This window comes from Anolis sagrei, chromosome X (assembly GCF_037176765.1).
Source record: "Anolis sagrei isolate rAnoSag1 chromosome X, rAnoSag1.mat, whole genome shotgun sequence".
Lineage (NCBI taxonomy): Eukaryota > Metazoa > Chordata > Lepidosauria > Squamata > Dactyloidae > Anolis > Anolis sagrei.
Window position 1 is genome coordinate 15,304,094 of NC_090034.1, and position 12,244 is coordinate 15,316,337.

At 41.5% G+C, this 12,244-nt stretch overlaps 1 protein-coding gene and 1 non-coding gene across 2 annotated transcripts in view; both read right to left on the reverse strand.

The window, feature by feature from the left end:
- LOC137094830 (radial spoke head 10 homolog B2-like) overlaps positions 1–4,827 on the reverse strand; it is a 40,193-nt gene extending 35,366 nt beyond the window's left edge. The window contains exons 1-3 of the mRNA XM_067460718.1: positions 4,551–4,827; positions 3,065–3,140; positions 2,234–2,302 (exon numbers count right to left, since the gene is read on the reverse strand). Coding sequence (XP_067316819.1) covers positions 2,234–2,302; positions 3,065–3,140; positions 4,551–4,795 — 390 coding nt within the window. The 5' untranslated portion in view covers positions 4,796–4,827. The remainder of the gene's footprint in view (positions 1–2,233; positions 2,303–3,064; positions 3,141–4,550) is intronic.
- Positions 4,828–7,036: 2,209 nt separating this feature from the next.
- LOC132782189 (U2 spliceosomal RNA) lies at positions 7,037–7,227 on the reverse strand. The gene has a single exon (XR_009632035.1). It is a non-coding gene; the product is annotated as a U2 spliceosomal RNA (small nuclear RNA).
- Positions 7,228–12,244: the final 5,017 nt, after the last annotated feature.

The window sequence follows — 12,244 nt, forward strand, 5'->3', positions numbered from 1 at the left end:
GTGAGGGTATTTACATAGATTTGCATTTAATTTAAGTGGTCTCCAGGAAAGAAGTTGACACTTATAATCTATAAAGAGATATGAACACCTGAAATAAAGATAAAATATGAAAGAAAAAGGTATAATATATTAAATTACACAGAATTAACAGGAACCAACTTCATGAAATTGGCCAAAGGCATTTAAACATTGGATTTATGCACGTAAAAAACATACAATCCATCTCTAAAGAAATGTTTCCATAATGAACATATACTTAGACAAAAACATCCAAATTATGTTTCTGTTTTATGTAAACTGAAAAGTCTATTGTATCAAGAAGAGTAGCAAGATCTTTGCAAAGTCTTTCTGTTCACAAATAAACATTCAGAAAAATAAAATATCTGACCAGGTTTTCTTTCCTTCCAATGTTTCCATTAACAGACTGAACATATATATTCATATTCAAAATATGTTGTGCCTGGAGGCATCCTTAGTTTGAGAGGTGTTAACTAGCACTTGATTGTTTGCTGTCTGGAATTTCCCTGGTTTTTTTTTTTAGTGTTGTTCTTTATTTACTGTCCTGATTTTAGAGTTTTTTAATTGCTGGCAACCAGATTTTGTTCATTTTCACAGTTTCCTCCTTTCTGTTGAAATTGTCCACATGCTTGTGGATTGCAATGTCTTCTCTGTGTAGTCTGACATGGTGGTTGTGAGAGTGGTCCAGCATTTCTGTATTCTCAAATAATATGTTGTGAAGTAAGCAGCCAGACCTTGAAGCTGAAAAACTATGCAATGCTAATCAAGGTGGCCAATTGCAACATTCACACCTGCCTCAACCAGACAACGGTTCTTTCTCCCACCCTGGACATCATTCCACAGATATATAGAAATAGATATAGATATAGATATAGATACACACACACACACACACCCCACTTGCCTCACTTCCAACAGAACTCTGAAGATGCCAACCACAGATGCAGGCAAAATGTCAGGAGGAAATGCTACTGAAACATGACCATACAGCCCAAAACACTCACAGCAACTCAGAGTTTCTATTTTCTTGAGATATTATTTTTTATCATTTTTCTACAAGTACAGAAGATGTATAATGTTCCATGTAAAGTTCTTTTTATTTATAAATTTACAAACGGAGCATTAGGAGAGGAACCAACAAGCGCAGCCTGGCTACAAGGACCTGCCTCCATCAAACTCATACAACGCAGTTCTTGCTTCCAGCCCCATCGACACTGCCATAAAAAAATCCAGGTTATCTGCTTTAAACTGGATTATATGGCAGTTTAGACACTTATAGTGCACTTCAAATCAGATAATATGGCAGTGTTTCTCAACCTGGAGGTGGGACCCCTGGGGGGTCACGGGGGGGGGGGGTGTCAGAGGGGTCGGCAAAGACTATCAGAACACATATATTTCTGATGGTCTTAGTTTGGTCCAGATCCATCATTGTTTGGGTCCACAGTGCTCTCTGGATGTAGGTGAACTACAACTCCTAAACTCAAGGTCAATGCCCACCAAACTCTTCCAGTATTTTACATTGGTCATGGGAGTTCTGTGTGCCAACATTGGTTCAATTCCATCGTTGGTGGAGTTCAGAATGCTCTTTGATTATAGGTGAACTACAAATCCCAGCAACTACAACTCCCAAATGTCAAGGTCTATTTTCCCCACACTCCACCAGTGTTCACATTTGGGCATATTGAGGATTCGTGCCAAGTTTGGTCCAGATCCATCATTGTTTGAGTCCAGAGTGCTTTCTGAATGTAGGCGAACTACAACTCCTAAACTCAAGGTCAATGCCCACCAAACCTTTCCAGTATTTTATGTTGGTCATGGGAATTCTGTGTGCCAACATTGGTTCAATTCCATCGTTGGTGGGGTTCAGAATGCTCTTAGATTGTAGGTGAACTATAAATCCCAGCAACTACAACTCCCAAATGTCAAGGTCTATTTCCCCCAAACTCCACCAGTGTTCACATTTGCACATATTGAGTATTTGTGCCAAGTTTGGTCCAGATCCATCATTGTTTGGGTTCACAATGCTCTCTGGATGTAGGCGAACTACAACTCCTAGACTCAAGGTCAATGCCCACTAAACCCTTCCAGAATTTTCTGTTGGTCATGGCCACCCAGCCTCTGTTTGAAAGCCTCCAAAGGAGCACTTAGGCAGAAGCAAAGCTCTCTGCAAAAGAGATAAACAGCTCTAAGGTAAATCCATTCAACACTGCCTTACCTCGTACTTCACTCCATCCGCCCACGTGTAAGTTCCTCGTCCGTGCATGAGGCCTTCGGAAAACATGCCCTTCAAAAGGAAAGACAGGGTCATCAATACTTCTACAAGTACGGCAAGCACAAAGGACACTCAAAGTGGCTTACATTACAAGCATTTCAATACCATTTGAGGAGCCCCTGGTGGCGCAGTGGATTAAACCGCTGAGCTGCTGAACTTGCTGACCAAAAGGTCATAGGTTCAAATCTCGGAGCGGGGTGAGCTCCCGCTGTTAGCCCCAGCTTCTGCCAACCTAGCAGTTTGAAAACATGCAAATGTGAGTAGATTAATAGGTACTGTTCCAGCGGGAAGGTAATGGCACTCCATACAGACATGCCAGTGGCCACATGAACTTGGAGGTGTCTAAGGACAACGCCAGCTCTTCGGCTTAGAAATGGAGATGAGCACCAACCCCCAGAGCCGGACACGACTGGACTTGTATCTAGTTTATTTTTTTAATTAAAAAACGACTGGACTTAACGTCAGGGGAAAACCTTTACCTTTACCTTACTAATGCCATTTAAAATCTACAAACATTAAAATAGAATTAAATATCAATGGTATTGATGCACCTCCAAAAAGTATAAGATTAATAGAAAAGGACAGGTTAGTGATCTGCATTATAAAGGCAGTGAAGAGAAGTATGTCTAGGTTTATATGTACACATAAGTATTGCTGCTTTCTTTTTTTCTGCAGGATTATTTTTCCGTTTTTCTTTTGAAAATTAAAAATATTGGGGGAAAACAAAACAAAATGAAAATAGAACACATGCAGCTGAAAATGAAATCTACCCACCTTATATACATTTCCCCCTTGAAAATATGCTATTCCTTCTCCCTCGTACAATCCACGGACTTTGTCGCCTTCGTAGCTACAAGGAAAACAAACGAATCAGGGTTCAATCCAGATCTAAGAGAGCCTTTGGGGGCCATCTATGCTTTAGAATAGGTGTCACAAGAAATATAATATTTATTTATGACATTTATATGCCGCCCTTCTCACCCCGAAGGGGACTCAGAGCAGCTTACAAGATATATATATACATACAATATATTATATTATTAGCATAGCACAATATCAGTATTATTTATTACTATATTGTACTATACCGTTACATTGTAATATTATTAGTAATATTACATGTAATATAAAATATATAATTATAATATCATATTATTATTAGTAGTATTATATTGCATTACATTATAATATTATAAATAATATATGTATATATAATAATATTATATTGTATTATATTATTAGAATATCATAGGAGACCAGGTGAAACTGTCTTCCTGGCCCCTCTTTTTTCACTCTGGTCCCAGAGCAGCAGCGGGAGGGGTTCCCAACTGATGTCACAGGCAGGAGACAAGGTGGAACAATATGCAGATTTGATCAATATAGATTTGATATGTGTGGGTGAATCAAAGCTAATAATTTTGGAGACACCAAGGCCTGCAATGACTAACTACCTGCTTGCTGGACTGTAATTAAAAGTTGCTAATGAGAACTGAAAAAGTCAACTGTGATAAGCACTGTGACACTGATAAAAGAAATGTTTACAATGTTAAGAATGAAGTCAACACAAAGGCTAACAGCAATCATGAAGAATCAACATCTGGCCAGGCAACTGAGATGGGGCCAGGATGGAAGATGTCTATCATCAATTTACAACTTTGGGACTACATCAGCAAAATATTCCTATATAAGTGGCACAGTGGGTTAAACTGCTGAGCTGCTGAACTTGCTGACCAAAAGATCACCGGTTCAAATCCGGGGAGTGGGGTGAGCTCCCACTGTTAGCCCCAGCTTGTGCCAAGCTAGCAATTAAAAAGCATGCAAATGTGAGGAGATCAGTAGATACTGCTCCAGCAGTAAGGTAATGGTGCTCCATGCAGTCATGCTGGCCACATGACCTTGGAGGTGTCTACTGAAAACGCCGGCTCTTTGGCTTAGAAATGGAGATGAGCACCAACCCCCAGAGTCGGACACGACTGGACTTAATGTCAGGGCAAAACCTTTACTTAAGTGACCATATGACATTCCAGAAAGTGTAACAGACAGAGATGCTCTTCACCCCCTATGCTCTGCTCCATTAAGAAGGAGAAAGATAGTGCGTGTATGGAGAGTGACAGGTCTGCTATGGAAAAGCAGGATTCTCTGTTCACTTTGGGGTCACCGTATGATGCAAATCCAATGTGCACCCTAATTTTAGCGAGGTCATTTAGCCAAACAAAGGTGAGCATTAGATAGGAGAACACAGGGAAATTCCTGAGCTTACCTTTCCACAATGAGCCGCGTGAGGATGGGCTCCTCGTACTCGATGGGCTCTGGGACCGGCACCACTTCCGGCTCTTTCGGCTCCTCCTTGCCCAGCAAAGAGGCCGCCAGCTGATCGTCCCCTTGATTTCCTGCTGCCAAAATGGTCTGTAGGGAGCTGCCGGCGTCGAGGGGCGCATCATGTGCTGCAGGCGGGGGCAAAGACTTCTCTCCCTTTTTGCTGTCTTTCTTCTTATCTTTCCCCATCCCGGCGAGGCTACAGAATCAAGCCTTCCTGCTGTTCGCATCCACTTCAAATGTCCCACTTTGTGGCGGGCACGTCTTTGGCGAGAACCTACGAGAATCATATTGTTCAATGTATTGTTGGGGGTTTTCATGGCCGGAATTGTTGGGTTATTGTGAGATTTCCAGGCTGTCTGGCCATGTTCCAGAAGCATTCTCTGCTGACGTTTTGCCTGCATCTATTCTCTGAGGATGGCTGCCACAGATGCAATATTATTAACACTCATCTATTTTTTTAAATCTCTCAAATCAGAACAGTAAATAAAGAGCAACAGGGGTTTAACCCACTGCGCCACCGGGGGCTCCAGTTAGGAGCGACCTGAGAAACTGCAAGTCGCTTCTGGTGTGAGAGAATTGGCCGTCTGCAAGGACGTTGCCCAGGGGACGCCCGGATTTGGTGTTTTATCATCCTTGTGGGAGGCTTCTCTCATGTCCCCGCATGAGGAGCTGGAGCTGATAAAGGGAGCTCATCCGCCTCTCCCCGGATTCGAACCTGCGACCTGTCGGTCTTCAGTCCTGCCGACACAGGGGTCAGATATTAAACTGATGGAGTTGATGGAGCAAGCCCCTATGCCATCTCCCAGGTGTTAGCTGGCCCTGATTGTTTGCTGTCTGGAGTTTCCATGTTGTGAGTGAAACATGGGAATAATTTCAGGAGATAATGCTTCAGGAACATGGCCATACATCCCAGAACACACACAGTAACCCAATTTCCAAGACGGCTCCTACATATCCCCCCATGAGCAACAGAACTTCTGGAGAAAGTATTGGCTCTGGATTTCGGGAGTTGTAGTTCACCCAGCATGAGGAGACAGCAAAGCCTAGAGAAGACAATTATGCTGGGTAAAGTGGAAGGTAAAAGGAAGAGGGGCCGACCAAGGACAAGATGGATGGGTGGCATCCTTGAAATGACTGGACTGACCTTGAAGGAGCTGGGGGTGGTGACGGCCGACAGGGAGCTCTGGCGTGGGCTGGTCCATGAGGTCACGACTGAACGAATGAACAACAGTTCACCCACATCCAGAGAATGTTGTGATCACTAGCACCTAATTCATAGCGCCCCTTAATACCTTCCCTGGGCCATCAATGGGTAACTATTAGCTAATGCATGCAGAAAAGAGTATAGCTACCCAGTGAAAAGAATAATGGAATGTATTGTCGAAGGCTTTCATGGCTGGAATCACTAGGTTCTTATAGGTTTTTTCGGGCTATAGGGCCATGTTCTAGAGGCATTTCTCCTGACGTTTCACCTGCATCTATGGCAAGCATCCTCAGAGGTAGTGAGGTCTGTTGGAAATAGGACAATGGGTTTATATATCTGTGGAATGACTGGGGTGGGGCAAAGAGCTCTCTGCTGAAGCTAGGTGTGAATGTTTCAGCTGACCACCTTCATTAGTATTTGAAGGCCTGGCTGAGCCTGGGAAAATGTTCTGTTGAGAGGTGTTAAGATGTGCCTGGTTGTTTCCTCTCTGCTGTTTTGCTGTTGTAATTTTAGAGTTTTTTAATACTGGTAGCCAGATTTCATTTTCATGGTTTCTTCCTTTCGGTTGAAATTGTCCACATGCTTGTGGATTTCAATGGCTTCTCTGTGTAGTCTGACATGGTGGTTGTTGGTGTGGTCCAGCATTTCTGTGTTCTCAAATAATATGCTGTGTCCAGGCTGGTTCATCAGGTGCTCTGCTATGGCTGACTTCTCTGGTTGAAGTAGTCTGCAGTGCCTTTCATGTTCCCTAATTTGTTCCCTAATTTGTGTTTCGGGCAATGCTGCTACGTTTGGTGGTCCCTCTGTAGACTTGTCCACAGCTGCATCGTATACGGTAGACTCCTGCAGAGGTGAGAAGATCCCTCTTCTCCATTTTCCCAGGCTCAGCCAGGCCTTCAAATACTAATGAAGGTGGTCAGCTGAAACATTCACACCTAGCTTCAGCAGAGAGCTCCTTTGCCCCACCCCAGTCATTCCACAGATATATAAACCCATTTTCCTATTTCCAACAGACCTCACTACCTCTGAGGATGCTTGCCATAGATGCAGGCAAAACGTCAGGAGAAATGCCTCTAGAACATGGCCCTATAGCCCGAAAAAACCTACAAGAACCTAATAATGGAATGGGGAAACACTGCATTACATTAGAAGCAAGGCAATGTCTACTAAGCACCCAAACTACAACTCTCATCTATCTTTGCACCAATATTATTCCCCCCAGAGGGAGGTGCACCGTTCCTGGAGGCACTGCAATACCAGGTCGATGCGTGGAGTGGATGGAGCAAGCCCCTATTCCATCTCCCAGGCCCAAAAATCCATTTAATATATAGTCCTCAAATAGAGGACGTATCAGATATTAAACTGATAAGAACAGATACTACACTTGATCTTAGCCAAAAGGCCGAGAAGCGATACCCACGCCTTCCCAATCCGACCAAGTCCCTCCTTCCAAGGATAGTTCAGGTTACGGGGAGCGCCGTGAAGACGTGCAAGCATCTGGAAGCATATTTACACTTTCTGCTCAGCAACCCTTTCCAACGTGCTCCACAAACCCAATACTTTCCAACACCCAAGTGGACACATTCATATAAAAACTATTTAATCCTAGATTTTATGTGTTTTCTCCATTGCGGAAATTTCAACTTTTTTCCCGTCTCCCCCTTGGTGTGAAATTTGCATGATCCCGCCCACTTCCTCTATCGTGACGCCCTGCTTGTGTTCATTCGTTGCGACCCTTTCAAGTGATTTCTTTCTATATACCTATCAAGTATATATTCATAACTGGGGGGGCGGGGGAGGGATTCTTGGTTAGCCAATAATAATAAATAATGATTAAATCCCGCCTAATAAGTGCTAAGGTGTACTTACAGAGAGGCCAGTGTGCAGGCTTCCTTAGCAACCGCCAGCTAAACTGCTCTGCCTTAGCCACGCCTACTTTCTGGGCCCGGGCCGTAACCATGGCAACCCTGAAGATTCCAAGACAAGCATGCTTTTCTGTTCAGGAAGAAGCCCTTCACTCTCCATTGGGACTCTTGCAAATGCAATGTCTTGCCTTGCATGAGAAAACTTAAACTTCGTTTTGTTTTTGCATAACTGACACAAGTTAGTAGAGCTCCCAAGGGTCATCTATATATAACAATATATTATAATCTTAATCTTATGTAAATAAAAATGTAATGTGTGATTAACATAACTCAGAAACCACTGGACGGATTGACACCAAATTTGGACACAATACACCTAACAGTCCTACGAGTGTTCATCACCCCTAAAAACACCCCCCCCCCGGCAGAATGGAATTAAAACCCTAAAAAATGCACCATATATAATAAACGTGGAGGCCGTGACAGACTTTGTATTTCTAGGTGCAAAGATTACTGCAGATGCAGACTGTGGCCAGGAAATCAGAAGACGCTTACTTCTTGGGAGGAGAGCAATGTCCAGTCTCGATAAAATAGTAAAGAGTAGAGACATCAGACTGGCAACAAAGATCCGCCTAGTCAAAGCCATGGTATTCCCTGTAGTCACCTACGGATATGAGAGCTGGACCTTAGGGAAGGCTGAGCGAAGGAAGATCGATGCTTTTGAGCTGTGGTGTTGGAGGAAAGTTCTGAGAGTGCCTTGGACTGTGAGAAGATCCAACCAGTCCATCCTCCAGGAAATAAAGCCCAGCTGCTCATTGGAGGGAAGGATAGTAGAGACAAAGCTGAAGTACTTTGGCCACATCATGAGGAGACAGCAAAGCCTGGAGAAGACAATTATGCTGGGAAAGTGGAAGGCAAAAGGAAGAGGGACCGACCAAGGGCAAGATGGATGGATGGCATCCTTGAAGTGACTGGACTGACCTTGAAGGAGATGGGGGTGGTGACGGCCGACAGGGAGCTCTGGCGTGGGCTGGTCCATGAGGTCACGAAGAGTCAGAGACGACTGAACGAATGAACAACAACAACATAATAAAGATGTTAGATATCAGCAACTTAGATAGACTCACCTTTCTAATATTGAAAAATAAGGAAATTGGAAGAAAAGAAACGGACTGGAAAGAGGTCACTGAATATGTAAGGAAGAAAAAAAAGAGACGTTGATTTAATCTGAAGAAGAGAAATGAGGATGAAACCTAATAAAAGAAGGGAAAGATTAAGAGAACAGAAATAAAATAAAGAAGCTTTATTTTTCCCAGAACAAGATTGAACAGAAGATTCTCAGAAGACATCAGGAGTTCGAGACACTCCTATTTTATTTTATTACTTTTTTTCCTTTCTCTTCTTTTTTTTCTTTTCTTTTCTCTTTCTTTTCACTACTTTTACCTATATGCATATTTTAAGAAAATCTCAATAAACATTACTTTAAAAAATGCACCATAAATAGATATACACATACACTCATATACACTCATATACACATGCACACACACACACATATATACCCAAGCACACACAAATATACACACAAATACATATACATGCACACACATATATACATACACACACACAAATGTACACATGCACACATACATGCACACATACATGCACACACATACAGACAAATATGCATAGACAAGCACACACATGTACACAATATACATATACACATATAAACACACAAATATATACACACGTATATACACATCTACATATACACATATGCACACACATATATACACCTCTCTCTATATATATACACACACACACACAAATGCACATATATACAAAGATACATAAATATATGCACACATATAAACACATATATACACACACAAAACACATATATACAGACTGGCCACAGCAATGCATGGCATGGGACGGCTAGACTTATATAAATAAAAATGTAATGTTCGTTTGAGGGATTAACATAACTCAAAAAATACTGAACAAATTGACACCAAATTTGGACACAATACATCCCTCAGGCCAAGGAGTGACCATCACTCATAAAAACATTAGAAAACACAGCAGAAGAGACTTAAAAAACCAAAAATAAGAAATACATTACAGCACATATTCTGAACCACACGCATATATACGCAAACACACACATATACACATACAAAACACATATACTCAGACTGGGCCACAGCAATGCATAGCTTGGGATGGCTAGTATAATAATTGTATATTATATATTATATGTAATATTACTTTTTTTTGTCAGGAGCGACTTGAGAAACTGTAAGTCGCTTCTGGTGTGAGAGAATTGTCTGTCTGCAAGGATGTTGCCCAGGGGATGCTCAGAAGTTTGATGTTTTACCATCCTTGTGGGAGTCTTCTCTCACATCCCCGCATGGGAAGCTGGAGCTATCAGATAGAGCTCATCCTCACTGTCCCCAGATTCAAACCTGCGACCTGTCAGTCTTCAGTCCTGCGAGCACAAGGGTTTAACCCATTACTCCACTAATAATACTAATAATTTGCAATATTAATAATATTGCAGTATATTCAGTGTCAATGTTGACTTTTGTAGAGAGGTGGCTGCCAAGGTAGTGGAAATGGTCAACATTTTCTAATGTTACACCATTAAGCTGTATTTCTGTCATTGGGGAGGGGTTGGCTGGTGTCTGCCAGAAGAGCACTTTGGTTTTCTCGATGTTTAATGACAGGCCGAGCTTCTTGTATGCTTCTGTAGGCCGAGCTTCTTGTATGCTTCTGTTTAGAGTGGCTTGTAGGTCTTCTTCTGAATGCGCACAGACAACATTGTCATCAGCATACTGGAGTTCTATAACAAATGTTGTTGTAACCTTCGTTTTGGCTTTCAGTCTGTTGAGGTTAAATAGCTTGCCACCTGTCCAATAGATGATTTCCACTCCGATGGGAAGCTTCCCATCAACAAGATGAAGTATCATAGCGATGAAGATGGAGAATAAGGTTAGGGCAATAACACATCCCTGTTTAACACCTGATTCCACCTTAAATGGGTCACTTTGGGAGCCACTGCTGTCCAAGACTGTTGCCATCATGTCATCATGGAGGAGCCGCAGGATGTTCACAAATTTGTTAGAACCCCCCTATATTTTGGCGGATGGTCCAGTATAGTGACATAGCACAATATAATAATCTATAATACTAATATTGTGCTATGTTAATAATACTAGTGCTAATAATTCTAATAATATTGCAATACTAATAATATTGCAGTATAGTGACATAGTGCAATATAATAATATATGAGACTAATATTGTGCTATGTTAATAATATATATACATATAATATTAGTAATAATGTAATACAATTATCCCAAGGTGGAAGGAGGGGGGCTCTGGTATGTGGGAAAGGCGCCAGTGCCTTTTAGGGTGATTTATGATGTAGTAGCTTTGATCCTATATATATGAGCAGATTTTTTAGATGCTTGTATTCCAAACAATAAAGATGCATGGTAACTTTCACCACTGTGTGTCTTGGCGTATTCTTTCCAGTGAATACTAAACCCATAGCAGTACAGTTGAAGCAAAGAAGCTCTGACGTTGAATTAGTCTGCAATGCCTTTCATGTTCTTTGATTCATGTCTGAGCAATGGTGCATTTGGTGGTCCCTATGTAGACTTGTCTACAGCTGCATGGTATACAACAGGCTCCTGCAGTGCTTAGAAAATCCCTCACTACCTCTGAGGATGCTTGCCATAGATGCAGGCGAAACGTCAGGAGATAATGCCTCTAGAACATGGCCATATAGCCCGAAAAAACCTACAACAATAAATCCCTCTTATCCTTTGCTAAATGTAGCATTTGTTGGATTTTCTTCGTGGATCTGTAGGTTGTTTGGAGCTTGTGTTTCTTCATCAGCGTCCCGATGCGATCAGTGGTCCCCTTGATGTATGGCAAGAACACTTTTCCTCTGGGTGGATCTTTGTATTTTTTGTATTCCACCCTGTCTCCCCAGGGGGACTCAGAGCGGATTGCAACACACAATGGCAAACATTCAATGCCACCACACAATGACAAACATTCAATGGTGAAATGACAACTGGAACGGAATGTAGACTACGAGATTGGTTATGATTCTATGACAAGACGAAGCGGATTATTTTAGTGTAATTAGATGATAGTGTACTAGTGATATGTTGTTTTCTGTTGTTGTAGTTTATTGTGAAATGTGTTTTTACATGCTGTACACCGCCGCGAGTCGCCCTAGGGCTGAGAGCGGCGGTTAACAAATGCAGCAAATAAATAAAGAAATAAATATTTACTTTCGTGGCTTATTTATTTATTTATTTATGACATTTATATGCCACCCTTCTCACCCTGAAGGCAACTCAGAGCAGCTTACAAGATATATATATACATAAAATTTATTATATTATTAGCATAGTACAATATCAGTATTAAATATTACTATATTGTAATATTATTACTAATATCGCATGTAATATAAATGTATAATTATAATATATTATTAGTAGTAGTATTATATTGCATTACATTATAATATTATAAATA